Source organism: Morus notabilis, unplaced genomic scaffold (assembly GCF_000414095.1).
Source record: "Morus notabilis unplaced genomic scaffold, ASM41409v2 Scaffold1008, whole genome shotgun sequence".
NCBI lineage: Eukaryota > Viridiplantae > Streptophyta > Magnoliopsida > Rosales > Moraceae > Morus > Morus notabilis.
In genome coordinates this window covers 1-20,945 of record NW_010367831.1, presented here as the reverse complement: position 1 = coordinate 20,945, position 20,945 = coordinate 1, and the positions used below count along the sequence as shown (strand labels likewise).

At 35.0% G+C, this 20,945-nt stretch overlaps 1 protein-coding gene across 1 annotated transcript; it reads right to left on the bottom strand.

Moving 5' to 3' along the window:
* Positions 1 to 837: 837 nt before the first annotated feature.
* On the bottom strand, positions 838 to 8,502 carry LOC21391759 (dentin sialophosphoprotein). The gene is made up of 4 exons (XM_010113430.2): positions 7,939 to 8,502; positions 6,307 to 6,678; positions 1,861 to 6,218; positions 838 to 1,443 (listed from the first exon to the last, which is right to left on the bottom strand). Exons 1-3 carry the CDS (start codon positions 8,053 to 8,055, stop codon positions 1,905 to 1,907), a joined length of 4,803 nt encoding a protein of 1,600 aa, XP_010111732.1. The 5' UTR covers positions 8,056 to 8,502; the 3' UTR covers positions 838 to 1,443; positions 1,861 to 1,904.
* Between the last annotated feature and the right edge of the window lie 12,443 nt (positions 8,503 to 20,945).

The window sequence follows — 20,945 nt, the reverse complement described above, 5'->3', positions numbered from 1 at the left end:
GGTCTTGTATATAGAAAAATGCCAATAATGGTGTATTAAACATGCAGATAAAAGGGACCTCGGGATTGGGACTTTTTAGTAGGCTTCATGCTTCAAGTGTCTAGAGATGTCCAGAACATTTGATTCATAAATTTAAAATTATTCTCGTTTTACGTGTATTTTTTTATAAGATCATGACACGAATCCCTCTTCCAGACGTCCCCGAGATCCTAGCCGAAAAAGAAAAATGCTACAGCCACTAATTTTTGTGCCAACTTAGCAGTCATTCCTTGATGAGTGTATAAAAAATTATCACTTCAATAGATTTGTATTAATAAAAAAATAACAACACTTAAATTAGTATAAAAATTGAGATAAGAGTCGATGTCTCTTGAGTACCGTAAGTTTCCTAAACTTCACCTAGTTAATGCGTTGGTTGAGTACCGTAAGCGCGTATCGACTTTAGGTATTTTCACTTGAATTTCAACCAATTAGGTAACGGACTTCAAGTTGTCCATTTTCTTGGCGCAAAAACAGAAAAAGTTAACCCATTTCATGATAGAAAAATGAACCCAGCCGCACTGCAGGACCTTTTATATATAGACACGATACTCGTGAAAAAGTATACAACGTTGAAAAAAGAGCAGCAATACAAATATGAAGATATTGCAAAACATCCATGATCTATCTGTAAGAGGAAAGCTGAACTCAAGACACGGGAAAAGGTTTGGTGGGTGATCGTCCACACAGCCACACTCTCATCTGCCTTTTTTTTTTTTTTTTTATTATTCATTTAAGATCTACAGAAACGTACAATCTAGACCACGGCAAAGAGACATTTTCACGAACATAAAGGGGTCAAATTGCACCAAACGCAAAGGCCTGTCCAAAATTTCCTCTAAGTTGCGAGAAAGGTTCCGATTCTGGCTATAACTTATAATACAAAAGGAACGTACAAAATACACGGCAGCCTGTGCAAATATCAATAACCAGAATGATTAAAGTAACAAAATTCGGCAGTCATGACTAAAGTAAATAACTATATTTGGTAACTGGAAGGGGGAAGAAAAAAAAATTGACAGAAGATACATGCCCGGCCTCAGCCCGGACGGTTCATACATACAATCCTTTCCTATAAAATGAACCGGGTAAGGATCGGGGTTGTCATGTACCTGAATGAGCATTGTCCTTACATAGCGCACCAAATTCCTTAGTTTCTAGGCAGCACAGCAAGATGTTTTTCTTGAGTTAGATATCTACAGGGGAGAAACTTATCTGCAGAGGCCAATCTGTCAGAAAAGATTCGATTTAATACGACTGATTCCAGGGCCCTAACAATTTTCCAAAGTTAGAGGTGGTATGGCAGTGTTCAGGGAAATGAGCGCTCAGGCCTCGCCTCCAAATTCTCTGATCGTTAAATTAAACATATCCGAGTGCTTCTGACAATACAATCATCTCGAAGAGCTGCAAAAGGTTGGCAATGAAGGGGTTAACATCGAAAAGGAAAAAAATGGTGAAGGGTGTAATTTTGTTAACTTTATGCATCCACACTCTGTTAAAAGCACTGGAGTAGATTTACAACCTATAACATGCGCAAGGGCATTATTCCATACGAAAAAATGAAGCCACACTACTCTTGTCGAGGAAAGCACTCAGATAAGCAACTAATGATTTTGCTCCAAAACAAGACTATCTTCAGGTTTTTTGACATAAAAATACTAAATTACTTTCAGAAACTACAGAGGTGATTGGAAAACTGTTTTTAACAATTACAGGTGAATAACTTGCCATGAATGTATTGATGAATATAGCAAAGACAATTTCGGCTTAAACAAGTCGGCAATCACTCATACATACGGACTAAAGGAAATAAATTCTCACCAGGCCTCAAGATGTTCTGCGGTTGTAATCATTGAACCACAATCCTACTGCCATGAAGGTTGCTTGTAGCTGATTCTATCTACCGCATCAAGTCCACCATCGGGCTCCTTTCTCTTCAATACACCTCCAACCTGATACCTCTTTATCTGCTCCTCTACAATGGCTTGTGAACTGGGAACAGAAAGCTGCCTCAACCCTGAAGGCAATCTCTCATCTCTCCGCTCTGTATCTATCCCCCCCGGACCTGCATTAAGGTCCAAACCCTGACTTCCCCATTTCCTACCATCAGGACCGATGTTACTGGCACCCCCTGGAAGGTTCATCACAAAGGGACGAGGGTAAGGTGAAGATACCATACCCGCAGGCCCGACCAGAGATGAGGGAATGTTTGGGAAACATACTGCCCCACCAGTAGAATCCATATATGCTGGTGAGCCAGAAAAGGAGTTTGAAGACAGAGGAAAACTGGTTTCAAAAGGGAATCCGGGATATGGAATTTGGGAAGCTGGTGGAAATGCCACTGCAGGAGAGGACGAGAGCACTGGTCCCCTGTAAATCTCATGACCAAATGAGGTGCTAGCGGTAGGAGGACACATGACCCTCTGAGAACCAGCTGGAGCAACGTAGTTCTGCTCTCCCCTAGCTGTAAAAATCGGTGGGACGGTGATAGCTGAAAATGTATTGCCAGGAGGGAACCATGACGAGAAGTTCCCAAATTCCGGATTGTTCATTCTTATCCCAGGAACAGGTCCTGCTGGAGGCATTGGCATGTTGCTTTTGATAGGCTGGACGCGAGGTGCTGCTTCAGTGCCAACTTCATCAAGGCCAGGCCCATTGTTTAAATCAAAGTCTCTAGAAACGTTACCTCCACCGTTAGACAAACCACTAGATAGTGATGATCTAGTTGGCAAAGAAGCAATTTCCAACCTCGAATTGTTGCTAGCAGAGAAAGGCCCGACGTCAGGATTCTCATCAACTCTATTCAAGTCAAGATCAAGTCCTCCAGCACCAGCACCACGATCAGGAGGCCCGGACTCATCCTCTAAAGCTCTTTCATCTGCAACATTCAGGTCAAAGTCCAAAGGAGTACGAACATTTTTGCTAACAGTGGAATCACCTATATCACAGTTCTTTCTGGGTTCCGCCGGCCTAAATGCACTGGTGGCTGCCGAACCTTTCCATCCAAGTTCAACTTTACTGCGCAATAAGTTTTCTGGAGGATTAAATGCTCCTTTAGCAGGTGCAGCCACAGTAATTGAAGCAGGGAAGCCCCCAGAAATAGAAGAATTTTGAAAAGGTAAAGGGCACGGCAAATGAATAGCGGATGAACTTCCAGGATCGCCTGTTTTCACAAGGTCCCCTTGACTCCCATCATCAGGAGGGAAACCTTCATTTAAATCAAAGTCCAATTTCACAGTGGCATCCGGCCCAGATGTATTCGTATTGCAAACTTGCTGTTCCTCAGTCTTGCCTGATTCTAAACCATCCATCTTAAGCCTGCTAGATTTCTCTGAGTGTTCATCTTCATGCGCAGTAAGTGTGGGTGTGGGTAACTCAATGTGGGGAGCTGGACCAGCTGAAGGAGCAATAGAATCTTTTGTTTCCAGGTTCTCCCGACCACGTTCATTGTCATGATCTGAAGCCGAAGAACAGAAATCCCCTGTTTGTCTATCTGCCTGCTCAGTTAGACCTCCAGCCTTTGCATCATCAACCTTTTCAACCTTGCATTCCATGTCCAAAGTATTTCCAGAACCAGAGCGTACCATAGGATCCTCAGTTTTCCCCTCCTTGGACTCTGAGTGACTTACTGCCATAAGAGGTGGCTTCTGATCTGCTACTACGTCATTACTTGACTCCTTGTTAGCATTCTGATCGTCCCCACCCATTTCTGAAGAAGAGCATGTCGATTTTTCATTTTCCTTCTCGACTTTTGCACTCCCAGAGGCTGCTTCTGATACCACTGGTTCACTGTTCTCTACTGTTCGCTCATCTGCGTAATCCACTTTCTTATCTTCATCAGATGAAGGACTTGGTATTTTCAATTTAGAATCAGGCATATTGATGCCTTTTGTCCTATGAACCCCAAGTTTTCTTTGCTCATGAAACTGGTAAGCTCCCTCAGCATCTGAATAACCTTCTTTATTAGCAGTTGTGGTTACGGAAACATCCCCAGAATCACCACGTTTGAGATCAGAAACGATTGGAGTCTCTACATGCTGTTGTGAACTCGAAGAACCATCCAAAGGCGCTCTAGAATCCCCTGCTCTTTCCACAAGAGCAGGTGAAGCGCTCTTACTGTCACCAGAATCATTAGTTGGTGCGCCACTAAAAGGGTTTCTTGATTCGCTTTTGACATGTGACAGATCACTAGCAATACCATGCTCCGAAAGAGTACTACCACTAGCCCCACCAATAGGCTGACATTGGCCTTGAGCAACATCTTCAGTTAGTTGTTTCAACTTGCCATCATTGCCTGAGGTTGATCCCTCAGGCGTAGATGGATTTCTTGCAGGAGAACCTGATGGTGACACGTTATCCGATTTACACATTTCTCCGGCAGCCACACTAGCAAGCAGATTCATCCCTACGTCATCCACTGGAGAACCAGAAGCACTAGCTTCAGAAATCTTGGCACAGCTTTCAATAAGAGCATTTATCGAGCTTAAAGACGCCTCGTATGATTTCCCTGATCTGGACATCATTTTCGAAAAAGAACCCGCCACTTTAGGTGCTTCTGTTGGTTTTTCACCATCTTCACCAGCCCTTTGTTGATCTCCACAAGCAGGGAGCACATTACCCTCTTCAATCCCACCATCCCTGCCCTGACATAAATCTGAGTTCACATCTGATGAAACATTAGTACGAACAGCATCATTTCTGCCTTTCGTTCTTTTATCATGGTTATCATGCTTTTCTGCAGGCGAAGAAGCTCTACCTGAAGTAGCAACAGGATCTTCAGAAGAGCTTCCAGAGGCACCTCTTGCAGGGCTCCGACCAGTGTTTGGCAACCTTACGATAAGTCGACTACTTCCATGGTCATCAGCAAGTTTCTCATGGGATACTCCAGTAATTGATGGTTTTTCGGAATTTAGACTTCTACTTGGCGTACTAACTTTTCCAGGCCCACTTTCCTTCTGAGCTCCTGAGATAGACGACCCCTGAACGCCATTGCTCGACTTCCGATGACGTGAAGCACTGCTAGAGACTCTATTCGCACTCACAGAACCCGCAGTTGAGCTCCTTGCATGATCACTCGACTGGCTATTGTTCTGGGACTGACTAGAACTGCTACTTTTTTCCTCCTTAATTGGTGTCAAAGGAAGTTCTGAGGAACCGGCACCAACTAACATTCTGAAGTTTTGATCCTTCGGGCTACCCACTGATGCATTCACCGGTTTAGTAGAACCAGGAGATGCAGATGATTTGGAAACAGCGTCCCCAGTACCAGGCTTAACTTGAGTTTTAGAGACAGAAGGTTGTACAATGGAGCTCTTCGAGCCAACCTCAGCAGAATTTCCCACTCGTCTGCTCCCAACATGAGAAACTTCAGAAGAAGCAGGCTTGTTAGGCCATGAAACACCACGACCTGCTCCAGATTTTGCATCATTCATATTCATCTCAGCTTCAACGCGTCTCTTCCATGTGTCCACCAAAGTTCTAGCCTTCTTTTGAATTTCAGAATTTTTGTGACTGCGCAAGTTGTTGACAGACTTGCCCACGTTACAAGTCTGAAGGGCATGAAGATTTACAGGCAGCTTATCAAGTGCACGAAGTAATGCTAAAAGAAATTCCTCAACAGATTTATCACTTTCTTTGGGGCTGCTGCCCTCACCAATCCTCCCCTTATGGACTTCTTGAAGCCATTCATCCAGTACAGGTAAACCCCTAAGATGAACAAATCGTCCAAGACAATCATATCTGTCAGTGACTGCTATTACATCAACAAGCATTATTCTGCCAGCCAAATCTAACTTCTTATCGGCACTGTCAGGTTGCATGAGCTGGACTAACTTCTCAACCCCAGCAAAGTCCACAAGCGCTCCTTTGTCAGTTATTTTGGCAATTTCAGACTTTAACATATTTTCAGGCCTGAATTGACCTGAATCGCCATCCTCCGTCTTAGATAAACGCTCACGTTTAGCGGAATCAGAGACCTGGTCACCCCGTTCCCTCTTCTTTCCCTTAGCCTGCGAAGAAAAAGAGGATGTGCTATTTTGTATACTATCAGAGCCAGATTTCAATTGCGGTGCTGACGACGGACCATTCAAGGGTTTTGGAGAACGGCCTCCTGACTGCACTGCCCCATGCATTTCTAGTCTTGTCTTGTCTAATAGATGATCTACTTCTTCTTGTCGTTCCTGCAAACAAGGAAAGATCAAGACTATGAGACGAATTAATTAATTACAATCCACAAGCAATAGAATGGAAAAAAATAATGATACTCACATTAATATAATCTTTGTCAGTTAACCACCATAAACACTTGTTCTCAATATCATACACTCGTCTGCATACAAATGAGGATATCCCTGGAGGAAGTTCAACACCTTTACGAAGAAATGCGACTTTACAGGGATGGAGTAATGATGCAGCGGGAATCTCATCCTTGTGAAAGGAATAAAAGACCTCGTTTGGGGCAGCTTCTAGCAAGATCCCTTTTGCAAGTCTTATATCAGCAGGTCGATAAAGCCAATTTACACCTAAACTGAGGGTGTCCTCCTTGTCTAATGTCAGCCTACGAATTATTCCGATGAAAGGTGGAGACTCCTGAGGTGGCTTGAAAAGTGCACAATCACCAACTCGAATTTTGCGTCCATCCTGTTACAAGGAAAGGCTCTCAGTTAAAACACGGTAGATTAGATATTTATCATTCAAGTAATGCAATGCAATAAGGAAAAGGCGAATTCAGAATTTGCAGAACTGGTGTTCTGATGAACTTCATGTTTCGGACACAAATAAAAATCTCAAAACAATGTATGTCTGTAGAGCACACAGAATAATGGAGAAAACAACAAAAATAACCAAGATCTCAATTGTGCCATCTATTAAAAAACCGGTACACCACTTTCTAAGGCATAAAAATACGAGCGGAAAACATAACAATACTCTACACAGTGAGGGGAGATCAGAATTCAAGCACACCCAGGAATTCTAAACCGTTTTCAAAGGTAGAGGTGATCTATATGAAGGATGAATGATTTGAGAGGCCTTGTCCCTTCAAAGTATCCACGGGGGGAAACATAAGAAGCAGATGCTAAACATAAAGCCGAAAAATAAAACTAATGTTTGCTATATATTTAAATTGCCCAAACGGCTCGTGCATCATAACCAAGTTAACAAACTGAAATACTGCAACAAATCCCAGAAAGAAACCCGTAAACAAACCGACCAAATAGCTAAACAAATATTCACTTTCATTATAGAGGCACATTGGAAAAGCAAACAAACCTTATTTATTGTCAAAATCATCTCAACTAAAAAGATTGTCCCATTAGGCAAACAGAATCCACTAAAATGGTTTCAAAAATGATAAAAGCAATGTCAACTTCTTAGAACTAACAAATTTTCATACACATTCATCACCAAAGTAAGAAATTATGCACTTGTGCGCCTCAGGCGTTCTACAAAAGTAGAAATGCAATCATCGAATAAATTTAACCACCTAAATCGAAAACAAAAGACGGGAAGAGATTTGAGAAATGAGTCACAAAGCAACTTCACGAACCAGAGGGAATCAAACATAGCCAAATCTACAATTTGAACCATCAAAATTTAGAAAACAAAAGTCACCATATTGAACCCAAGAAAATGAAAAACCCATATAGGCACAACGCGGTTTTAAATCTATAGACTGAGATCAATTAACAACAAATAACCCAAAAACCGAAAGAAAAACATCCAATTAAAAGGATAAATTGAAGGAAAACATCATAACCAATCAAAATCACAAAAAGGGCAAACCCATAGAGGGAAGAGAAACTAAAATCCCACTAATTCAAGAGCGGCGAAGAAATTAACCACAGAACCGGAATAACTGAAACGATGACTTCGGAAAACCCAACAAAAAGGGGTATTTACTTTGCAGAAGAAATCGAGAGTGTTTGAATCGTTCACAACTACAGTCGTCGCGGTCGAATTAGGGACCGGCCACATGTGCCGACTCCGTTTCCACTTCTCACCTCCCGACCCATGCATAGCCCTCCATCTTCCTTGATTTCTGAATCGATCGCAACCACGTCCTTGAAAAGAAACATCAATTCGGAGTCGAATTCAACAGAGAAACCCTAGATTCGCGAAATTCGAGCCGAATAAAGCCCCAGATCAGGTCCCAGATCTTCGATTAACCGAGGGAAATCGCGGACCCATTATCGGAATTTGGTAAAGGGTCGTAAGTCTAGGGCTTGGCTGGAAAAACAAAAGAAAAAAGATTTGGGAAACCGATTTATCGTCGAACCGCGAGATATAAATTAGGGCAAATTGGGATCGAAGGAAAAGGAGATTGGCTTGGCTAAATCCAGAGATTTCGTGCGACGAACTCGCGATTACAAGAGAGAGAGAGAGAGAGAGAGAGAGAGAGAGAGAGAGAGAGACAGTTTCGCAACGCGAAACGGTGAAAGGCAGAGCAAGTGCGAGACTCGGAGAGAGAGAAATGGTTTGGGTGCAAAAAAATTGCCAGTTTTGTCAAGGTAATGCCTAATGGTTGATGTGGACAAGGTCAACGGCGTCGTTTCGGATCTGCCACTTCAGCTGAAATAGTATTATTTTTCCGAGGCGTGGTTGTTTAATTATGGCAAAATACCTCTCCTTAAAAAAAAATGTTTTTAGCACTTTTATCCCTTAAGTTTTTATGTTTTGGAAATTTAGTCCTTATACTTATTTTCTTGGTAATGCAATCCTTGTATTTTTAAAAGTGTAGTGATCAACTTTAATCATTAATTGGAGTTTTTTTTTTTTTTTTTTGAAAGTGGAACTGGACTTAAATTTTTAAGAATTGTATGACTAAGTTAGGGACTAGTTTTGAAAAAGTAATTACTATTAATTATTGACGATTGAAGTTATTAGTCACATGTACTAAAAAATTATTGTTATTCCGTATACATTTAAAATCTGTTAACGATTGAAGTTAATTGTTGTTATTTATGAATTTGAAGACTAAATTTCAAGGGAAAAAATAAAGATGAAAGTGCTAAATCCAAAAAAAAAAACGGAATATAGGTGCTAAAAAGTATTGTCATTCCCTTAAACTTTAACATCTTAACAATTGTTGTTAATTGTTACAATTTCATAAAATTTAAGAACTAAATTGTCAAATGGAAAAAAAAATAAATAAATAACATGCATGAGAGTGTTTTTCTAAAAATTAAAGAGTCACAAATTATTCGAAAATATAGGAGAGGAAAATTTAAGAGAATTATTCGAAAATATAAGAGAAACAAATTATGAAAAAGAGGTGAATTTAAGCACCACCACTCACTCATTTGGCATAATAGTTGACATAACATTTTCCCAAACGTAAAATAAATTCATTGTCCCGTCGCAAATTCTAATGAATTAACTTTAGATTTTAAATGAACTAAAAAACAAAAACGCTCTTTTTTAATTAAAAAAAATCGAAACTACAGCTATAAAAATCTATTAAGGCAGAATGTGATTTTTTTAGTTTATTTTGTTAAAATTTCTAATGGCTAACATTCAATTATGTTTCACTTTCGATCTTTTTAGGAGGAAAAACTGAAAAAGAAAATTATATCCACCCTACAATTTCTTTTTTCTTTTTTTCAAACAGTTGAAAGATTACGGTCTTTAATACACGAACAAAGCAGTATTTATTTTTAGAGATTATCCTGTTATAAGTTTTTCTTTTTTCCTTAATTCTAGTTCCTAATATCATTCAAAAATTCGTAAACTCCTGATATCCATTGTCTTTTTTTTTCTTTTTTTAAATGCATTTTTTTCCTCTAATATAATTAGAAATTGGAAAAATAATATTTGAAAAATAAAACTACTTCATCTATAAAAAGGGATTGTTTTAATCATGTAGCATCTACTAAATTTAGCATAATCGAAAAGTTAGATTCCATAGTTGAATAATTATTTGAAGGAGATTTCCCCATATATCTCATGTGTAGCTTTATTCCACTTCTACCAAACACGAATTAATCACGTTTGGCAATCCCTAAAAAAATATAAAAAAGAAAAAACGCACAAAAAAAAAAAAAAGAGAGAGGAAGAAGAGAAGAAGAAGTTACTATCCTTTGCTTAAGAAAGGCCTAAAATCCTTATCAAATTATGATCGATGAGTCTTGAGATTGAGAGTATGTTATCGTAAATGACAAGATAAAAAAATAAGAAAAATGAGTGTTTTTTTCTTTTTTTTTGAAAAAAAAAAAAAGAATTGATGTCAAAAATAAAATAAGAAAAAAGGAGTGTTTTCCTCAGTTTTAAAAAGAAAAAATTTGAAATTTTATGGCAGGCATACTCTACAATAATACATTTGTTTTTTATTCTTCGTAAACAGCCGCCTGGGTTTGGTCACTGTAACTCCTCCTGTTGTGAGGAGGCACTTTTTTTCTTGAAGTTATATGATTATTTTGTCGAGTTTTTTAGAGTGATTTGTCACGCGTTCTTATGTATTCTCTAACTATTTACATGTGTCGGTTGAAGGTATAAATATTTTTTTGTTAAACGTCGTTCGATAAGTAAAAAGTTTATAAAACTGTCAGTTTCAAATATAGATTTAATAGTTTAAAATTAAGCATTGATGGTAGACTATTTTTTCATCTTATCACAAAAGTATCTTTTTTGCCCCTTGTTCATTTGTTCACTTTGACAAATAATAAAAGAAAAAAAGAACTTGCCAAAACCGACATGTTGTAAACGAAGGAATAAAAAAAAGGCTATCTTAAGTTATTTTTTATTTTGTTTTCCTTTGAATTAAAATAAGAGATACTTTTTTAGGATTAATAAAATGAACTATTTATAATTATCCATTTTTAACTGTTATCTATATTATAAACTGTTTATTCTGCATACTTTTTTAATTTAATGTGATTTTGATCAGATTTAAAGATTTCATTAATGGGTTATACTAGCATTTTAGTTACTTAGCCATTTTTTATTTTTAAAGTTAATAAACACTATAAAAAAAATGGATTGTTTAAAGGGTTTTTTGTACCTAAGGCTTCCAAACGTTGATATTTTACATTTGGGTCTCAATTTGCAAATTCAAACAATTGGGTCTCCAAATCCTAATACATCCATTCACTTCGCTGATTCGAATTTGTAATTCGAGTTGAGATGTGATTTTGTATGAGAGCTTTTTACTGTAGCAAAAAAGTTAGATGTGACTGTTTCTGAGAGCTTTTTACTGTAGCAAAACTCAAATTCTAAACTCGAATCGGCGAAATGAACGGGGCAAGCATACTCATATTACAGACATATTAGTTCTGAGTGAGCATGTATTATAACATATTTCTTTAATAAGACTTTTCTATTAAGTCATTTGATTTTTATTATTTGTCTATTTAATGAAATTAAAAGTAATAAAGTTTTTTAGGTTAAAAATACTGGTAATTAAATTAACTGATTAAAATTTATGCAAAATTAATTCATTTTACGTTATGCTTGATTCATGCTTTCTTTCGATCAAAATGTCCTTAAAATACAAAACAAAAACCAATAATTAAACAAATACAAAATCCATCTAGAAAAAAGTACCCACCAAACCCAGAATAAACAAAAGGAAAAAAAAAAAAAAAACAATTTTAAATTGCAGGTTTTGGCAAAGTGGTCGATGTCGTCGACGGTGTCTGTCCAAGGAGAACAACGCGGTTCTCTACTCTGAGGATTCGCCAAGCGCAGACGAGTCCGAGCTTGAGTTGGGTCTTGGTCCGAGCCTTGGCTCAGGCATATCCAATGTCCGATTGATGATAAGCGACAACTGGAACATTTCATGGCGGCCATGCATGGTGGTGATCGACGAGGTCTCGCTCAATGGTGCATGGTGAAACCAAAGCCATGCCAAACATGGAGATCATTGGCGGGGAGAGTTTTTTTTTTTTTTTTAGTCATACCTCTTCTTTATCTTTGTATTTTAAGTTTTTTTTAGAAAATATACGCTTAATTATTTATTTCATTAAATATAAGTATAACTTTCATATTTAATATATAAATTCATATTTTGATTAAAAAAAAATTCAAAGTACCTTAAGAAACAGAAAGGAAACTAAATATAAAGTTCTCTAAAACAGTAGAAAATTGAAAGGGAAACCCCAATTTGTGAAGATTTTTTAATTTATGTAATTTTTTTGAAAATTTTTTATTTGTTTACTGAGTATTTTTTACATTTTAAAAATCTTTAATTCTAATAATGTAATAAAACACTAATTCAAAATTTATTCTCTATTTAAATTTTGCACATCAATGCCAGTTCAAATTATAAAAAACCAACATTTAACTTCAAATTCAAATGTTCAACACAATTCGAACCTACAAAGTGAATAGGCCTTAACTCCCCCAAACGAAGAACCTTTATCTCTATACCTTAGCGGTATTGCACATAACCTTTTGCAAAATATTTTCATTATAATTATCCAAATTTGGACCTAACATAAAATTAAACAACTACAATTATTAATTAATCACCTAAACTCAATTAACTCTTGTTGCACTACCTCACTTCATGTTACAACTACAAAATCACGATACATAAATGTCTGCCTAATTGCATGCATTAACAAGGGCAAATGCACTACCTCACTCAATTGTTAATGGCATGCAATTAGGTAGCCATGGAGAGCCATAATCACTTGTACATGTGAGCATATATACGGGTGTGTATATATAAGTATAATCACTTTCCATAATCACAAGTTCACACCACATTCCTATATGCGACATGTAGAGCCCTTAAAAAAAATAGAGAGAGAAAAAAGTGTGTGAAGAACCCAACGGATTGTGAATAGGGCTGTTCATAAGTTGGGTTAGTGCGTGGTAAGATTTTTTTTTTCTCCCACCCCAAAGAGTGCGGGTTACACATATTTGGCTCCAATGATGTTAGAAAAATTTCACAACTCAATGATGCTTGGGTTGGGTTGGGACGGTGCGGGGTGGGTTGAGTGGTCAGTTTTAACATTCAAAGAATTAAAGACTCAAAGTTCAATAAAAAATTCAAAGTTCATCATCAAATAGAAATAATAACTTCAACATTCAAACGGATAGAAATTTAAAGTTCAATCCAACATCTAACACGAAACAAAGTAGTTCATCCAACATCAAACATAAATTAGTCTACACTTATAAATTAGTCTTAACATAAAGCAAACATATAGGCTTAATTCAAACATGAAGAAACTAGATAATAGAAATGAGTAGTCTGCCTAGGGTTAGATATTAGATGAGGCAAGTTAGAGCGCAGGTTGGGTTGAGGTGTACGGGCCATTATAAGCCCAACCCACACCCCCGTTTTAAAATTTCGGGCCAGACATTGAATGGGCAGAAAAAAAATTTAATACTATAAATTGTATTTTTCAGATTGAGTTGGATGAGTGGGTTGGGTCTGCGAGTTTTACGAGTTTATGAACGACCCTAATTGTGAAAGGTATGATATGCACAATTACACAACCAAGAAGTACAAAACCAATTTATAGCCGTGGATTTATCCTAGTCGGGGACTATCACAAGCTAAACATTTTTCTTTACTTCGGGATTCTTATCTTGATTGGTCACCCTCAACTTTAGAAAGAAAGAATATCACATTATAGTCAGACGCTCACATGGATTGTCGTTTTCTCCATCTATGGTGATGCAATATTAGAGTTCCTATTAAGCTTTTCCAAAACCCCACCTTCCCACCCATAATAGAAACCATCCAAATCCCACGAGTCTTTGATGTATATGTGTTGGGAAAATGACTGATTTGATGTTGTTGTTGTTGTTTTTCTTTCCCTTTTATTTTTTAATTGGGTTTTTTTTTTTAAAAGTGTTCCCCAAAGGTAACTTGAAAGCAACATTGAGAAAATAAGGACAAATCAAACACAACCCTCATTTTTTCTTTAATTTTGATTAGGACTTAATTGTTTTCTATTAAAACCAACGAACCAACAAAAGGAAATTTTTTTTTTTTTTTTTGTTGAAGAAATGGTAGTTAAAAAAAATAATAATAAAAAGAGAGAAATAGTTGAATTGATTGCCACATGCAACCTATCTGGTATGAATGCGACCCATCTGAATGGTAATCCCTGAATGGTGTGGAAGAGAAGTTTAAAACAGTATTGCTAGGAAAACAACAAAATGTTTCCCCGCAAAGTTGTACCATTTGAACTGTGACAACAAATTTGGTGATTTGTTCGTACAAGTTATAAAAACTAGTTATATAATTGTGCTTCTGACATTTGTGCCAGAGGTAGGACGTTCATCTGGCCCATATCACCTGCTTGTATTTTTCTGCACTTATTATTATTATTTTTTGTTTTTCTCCTAAGAAAAAATTGTTTCCTGTTTTTATTTTTTTATTTCTTGTTTTTTTTTTCATGGGTTAGTTATGAATCTTTTTTATTTTTTATTAACACCTTGAGCAGACAAATGTGTAGAACTGAGAATTTTCTTTGTTAACATGGGTAGGACTCTAGACCATTTATTTATTTGTTTATAGCCAACTATAAGCACTCTTTCAAACTTTCAAACTATTGAAAGTTTTATACGTCTTTAAACATCGTATCTAATGGAATTAGTCTCTTACTGTAGCTAATACTTTTATTATGTACAAAATAGCCCATATTACATATAAATATATATATATATATATTATAGCTGATTAATATGGAGCAAGACAATAGTTTAATAGCCGAATAATTAGATAATGCTGAGATAAACGTTAATATCTGGAACTTGTTAGACCTGACAGTATCTTTTTTCTGATCCATGAACCGTCATGATCTATGCAGTTTATATAATAAAGCATGCATATTAGATGTTTACCTATATTTTCTTTTCTTTTTTTTAATTTATTAATAAATATATACCTAACCAATATATTAAGGTCAGCATGTTCCAGAATCTAAAGGCCGGCTTTAACCGAATTTTTCTCTTTCTGTAATTTTCTTCCAATAAGATAAGATTCACATCGGCCTGACTATGCAAAAAGTCATGAAATTATTTTTCAATGCCTCAAAAAGTAATCCTATAATTAATGTGCAACATGGGTTTTGTCCGTTCAGAGCTGGGGCCCGTTTAGTTCGCTGATTCGAGTTTTTAATTCGAGTTGAGATGTGATTTTATGTGAGAATTTTTTACTGTAGCAAAAAAGTTAAATGTGATTGTTTGTGAGAACTTTTTACTGTAGCAAAACTCGAATTCTAAACTCGAATCAGCGAAATGAACGGGGCCTATTAAATCAAAACCATTCATATAACAATGGTAATAGAATAGAATAAATTGTTAATCAATGTACTCAAAACTGTGTGTCTAGGATATTAGACCAAAAGTTGCTTCTAGTTCAACCTCAGTTGCTAGATTAAGTTTGTGGTAGATATAAAAGGTTGACCCAATCCAACCCAACATGCTCATTAAACAAGATTGGCTATATTGTATGTATGTGTGTGTGTGTGTGTATATATATATATTTATATTTATATCTTGTATCCAAATAAATTCACTTTCCTTAGGGAATAAGAGTCAAAGATTTAGAAAGGGCAAAGTCAGAGAAAATTGTGAGCAACACCAAACATAACCCATTACATGATGATGATGATGATGATGATGATGTAATGGACCGACAAAATTTGGAAATCTGAATCATATTTCATTTATGTGGGAAGATTAAACAAATTATCAGGAAGATTAACAAATTATCAAGTAACAGAGCATTATTACTTTTTTTAATTTTTATTTTTATACCATATGGGGTCAAGTCATGGGTCATTGGATCTGCACCACAACACGTTTCATGTTTGGGCCATTTTCCTGTTTTTGTTGAAAATTTTGGAGGGTGCGTGTTTCAAATGATAAGGTAGATGAGAAGAGAGAGTGTTTGAAAATGATAGATCTTGACGTATAATAACTAAGTGGTAGACACGGCATTGTTTTTGTGTTTGATACTTGATCTGATGTAGCAAACATGCCTTTCACAATCAACAACTCCATTATGTCTTTGCCAATTTGGTTATAGGGATACTGAATACTCACATTTTTTTTTTTTTTTTTTTTTTTTTTGTTGGCTCTCTTCTTTTTCTGGTAAAAGAAAAGTATGGGGAGAGGATGACCAACATTAGCATACTTTCTTATGTGTGTTACTAAAAAGATCCTAAACGTTGACATGAATGTCCATTGATGGCGCAACAAACAGACTTTATTCTTCGAATCACTTCAATCCCACCGAATGTGTTAATTGTAAGATTACGTGGGGGCGTAATCTCAAGTAAATCGAGTACTAGACTCGTAGAAAATAAGTCTTCAAATTCTAATACCCAACATTCAAATCTATGATCATAAACTCACTATGGTACTCTATTACCGCTAGCCATCAAAGTCGGTGGTTTTTGTTGGCTTTGCTGAGAGGCAGTCGAGTCTCATGGGCTTTGCTCGAAGGCCCCATATCAGAAGTTTCTGCTTTTTGTTGCTCAGTTTAAGGAGTTGTTTTACTTGTGTTCATGAAGCCCACGCCTATACGTGCATTTGGCTATACAATTGTTAGAATGCAAAAATTTATGTTTTATTACTATTCCATAACTATTCAACTCAAATGCAAATATCAAATTTTTGACTTTTTTGGAAATCCGTCCCAAACTTTTTTTTTTTTTTTTAAATACCTTTACACTATTCAAATGCTAACTTTTAAGAAAAACTATTCAAACATGCATTTCTCTTCGTTTGAATAGGCGATTCTTAATGTAAGGAGAGTGAATTGTTATTAAGTTGGTTAGTTTAAAAAAAATAGAAATGACGCATGTTAAAAGATTAGCCTAACATTTGTAAAAGAGTCTGTATTTAGCATTACTCTTCATTTGAATACACAATTTAAATTCAACATTTGAATGCAAACATTTAAGTTGAATGAACATTTCAATACAATAGGCGATCCAAACGAATGCTTAAATTGCACCTCATTCCAGTTAATGCTAGTAATCCTTATAATAGGAGTATCCCACCTTAGAATAATTATATTTTGATGTTGAATTTCAAATAAGAATAATGCTGTTTATATGCGCTTGAAAAAGATTAATTATGATTAAAAAAAAAAAAAGGGGGGGACGATGATCAGTTAATGGAGGGGCCCTCCTGGGAGCTAGTTTTTATTTATTTCCGTATAATTTCTTTTCCTCGTGTAGTTTCTTTTTCTTACACATGCATGAGCATTAATAAGTGATTTGTACATGCAATTTAAGGCTCCATTAATTTCACCGATTCGAGTTTAGAATTGAAAACTAACTTGTTAATGATGCAGCTGAGTTGGGTTTTGAATTAAAATAACATACTTGACAGTTGGACTTGTTTAACGCAAAAGAGAGATAAACTCAATACCAAAGAATTATTTAACTTGTTGGAATACCAAATTAGTGTACACTTAAGCCTCGTTCATTTCATAACTCAAGTTATATTGTTGCAGTATTTTATCTCATAAAAATTTAATTTGAACCGATATTTAGATATGCAAATAAATTATAATTTGAATTGGGAATAAAATGAGAACTGTATTTAGATAAAGTGTTGAAAACTATAATTAGAGTTTTGTAACAAATCTTATAAAATTTCATTGTAAATGACATCAAAAAATATGCAATATGGATGAGGATTTGTTCATTTATTCATTATGAACACATTAAAAAAAAACATCTCAATCGGAATTAAAACGATGAAATTACATTGTTAAGATTGAAATTAAAGAGAGAAAAAAAAGTAAAATCAGAATTATTTGCACTATAGAAAATAAGAATTGTTAGAATTTAGGGAGATGGTAAATTTTAAAATCGATGGTTTGAATTATTGTTAATGATTTGAATTGTCCTTAAATTATTCTCTACCAAACATCAATTTAAATATTAAATTACGGTTTGAATCTTACGCAACAATTCGGATAGTTGAAACAAACATGATCATGTTTATACATTATAGAAAGAAAGAAAGAAAGAAAAAAGCTATCCTGCCCCTTTAGGTAGCATCTCCCAGCCTGCAAGCTCTTCACGTTTGAGACATCTGACCACTTTATACAACCTGTATTGTCAACGAGATCACTCAAATTATATTCGTGTATGCGATCAAATAGTGGAAGAAAGTCCGCAGAAAAAACTTCGATAATGGCATAGTTATTCCTTGACTCTAGTGAAACTTTATCTCAAAAGCATTGTCTCTTTACCTTTTTAAAAAATAAGGAAAGAACAATGTTGGCACAGTTTCCTCTTGTACCAAAAGCCTCTTCTTTCTCTTTTTAAACTGTCTAAAGTGACTATTCCCATAACTGAAAATCTGCAGCACATGTCCGTTTAGTTTGCTGATTCGAATTGAGATATAATTTTATACGAGAGTTTTTTACTATAGCAAAAAAGTTAGACGTGATTTCTGAGAGTTTTTTACTATAAGTTAGATGTGATTTCTAAGACTTTTTTACTATAGCAAACTCGAATTCTAAACTCAAAATTGAGATGTAATTTTATACGAGAGTTTTTTGTTGTAGCAAAAAAGTTAGACATGATTTCTGAGAGTTTTTTACTGTAAGTTAGATGTGATTTCTGAGACTTTTTTACTATAGCAAACTCGAATTCTAAACTCAAAATTGAGATGTAATTTTATACGAGAGTTTTTTGCTGTAGCAAAAAAGTTAGACATGATTTCTGAGAGTTTTTTACTGTAAGTTAGATGTGATTTCTGAGACTTTTTTACTATAGCAAACTCGAAAAAAAAGTAAAATCAGAATTATTTGCACTATAGAAAATAAGAATTGTTAGAATTTAGGGAGATGGTAAATTTTAAAATCGATGGTTTGAATTATTGTTAATGATTTGAATTGTCCTTAAATTATTCTCTACCAAACATCAATTTAAATATTAAATTACGGTTTGAATCTTACGCAACAATTCGGATAGTTGAAACAAACATGATCATGTTTATACATTATAGAAAGAAAGAAAGAAAGAAAAAAGCTATCCTGCCCCTTTAGGTAGCATCTCCCAGCCTGCAAGCTCTTCACGTTTGAGACATCTGACCACTTTATACAACCTGTATTGTCAACGAGATCACTCAAATTATATTCGTGTATGCGATCAAATAGTGGAAGAAAGTCCGCAGAAAAAACTTCGATAATGGCATAGTTATTCCTTGACTCTAGTGAAACTTTATCTCAAAAGCATTGTCTCTTTACCTTTTTAAAAAATAAGGAAAGAACAATGTTGGCACAGTTTCCTCTTGTACCAAAAGCCTCTTCTTTCTCTTTTTAAACTGTCTAAAGTGACTATTCCCATAACTGAAAATCTGCAGCACATGTCCGTTTAGTTTACTGATTCGAATTGAGATGTAATTTTATACGAGAGTTTTTTACTGTAGCAAAAAAGTTAGACGTGATTTCTGAGAGTTTTTTACTATAAGTTAGATGTGATTTCTAAGACTTTTTTACTATAGCAAACTCGAATTCTAAACTCAAAATTGAGATGTAATTTTATACGAGAGTTTTTTACTGTAGCAAAAAAGTTAGACGTGATTTCTGAGAGTTTTTTACTATAAGTTAGATGTGATTTCTAAGACTTTTTTACTATAGCAAACTCGAATTCTAAACTCAAATCAGTGAAATGAACCGGATCTTAAAATATCCATTCTAGACTATTGGAGGATAGAAACAGCAAAAATCATTGCTTATCAATATATGTGCTCAGGATAACCTTTGGGACCTAGCATAGTAGTTCTTCTCTTTTCATGTTTCAAGAAACCGAAACAAAGCAAAATTTATAATAGTACACAAGCAGTTTAAACAAGAATTAAGAATGTTCATTTTTTTAAATATAAGAGTAACTTAGGCCTTGTTTGGTTTAACGATTTTTTTTATTTGGTTTGAGTTGCCGTGACTTAAATTGTGGTATATTGAATTGTGATTCGAATCAGTATTTGTATATCTAAATAGTATGTAATTTGAATTGAGAATAAAATCCGAATTGTATTTGGATAAGTATTGAAAACCGTGATTAGAGTTTTATAACAAATCTTATAAAATCTCATTATAAATGACATAAAAAATATGCAATATGGATGGGGGGTTTATTCCTCTTTTCATTATAAACACATTAAAAAAATCATCTTAATCGGAATTAAAACGAAGTAGTTATGATATTTTTAAATTTAAAATTGAAGAGAGAGAAAAAATAGAATCATAATTGTTTTCACGTAAAAAACAATTAAGATTGTTAGATTTTTTTTTTTTGGGATTCTAAAATATAAAGGTTTGAACCGTTGTTAATGGTTTAAATTGTCCTTAAATTATCATGTACCAAACATCAATTTGAATCCTAAACAACAATTCAAATGGTTGAAACAAACAGGGCCTTAATTCTACATTTGCAACATTTGATTGGTACCCAGAGAAAAAAAAAACTAGAAATTCAACTAAATAAAGTATCAAAGAAGGATAAACGCACATTATATATAAAAAAATTAATAACCTCCAAATAAGGTTCTTAACACTATATAAATTTCAAAAAAAAAAAGTATCATAATGAGTAAGTGTATTGTTATGTTTTTTGACCTTAATTTCGGGGATATTGTTCTAAATCTTCAAAAATTTAACCCTAAAAAATCATAAATCTTGACTAATTATATGACAAACTAGAACAAAACTATTTTTCAAGATTTTCACAATTAATCGTCTAATTACCGTACCGAAAGTAGTATTTCCAAAATCGACAAAATTCCATATAACAAAGAAAGTTTCTTTTATTTAAATGAGCCAGTTGGTTGTAGATCAACACCCCCAAAAAAAAATAATGTACGTGTGTTTAGAATCGTTTTTTAAAACGGTTTTCATGTATTTCGAGAAATATAAAATGAAAATGAAAACGAAATTACGTTTGTTTAGTAAATGTTTTAAAAATGAAAACAGTGAGAAT

Coding starts and splice junctions, on each gene's coding strand:
- LOC21391759 (XM_010113430.2), bottom strand. CDS start 8,055: ATGCATGGGTCGGGAGGTGAGAAGTGGAAACGGAGTCGGCACATGTGG. Junction 6,679..7,938: donor CTCTCGATTTCTTCTGCAAA/GTAAATACCCCT, acceptor TCCTTGTAACAG/GATGGACGCAAAATTCGAGT. Junction 6,219..6,306: donor CTGACAAAGATTATATTAAT/GTGAGTATCATT, acceptor CCTTGTTTGCAG/GAACGACAAGAAGAAGTAGA.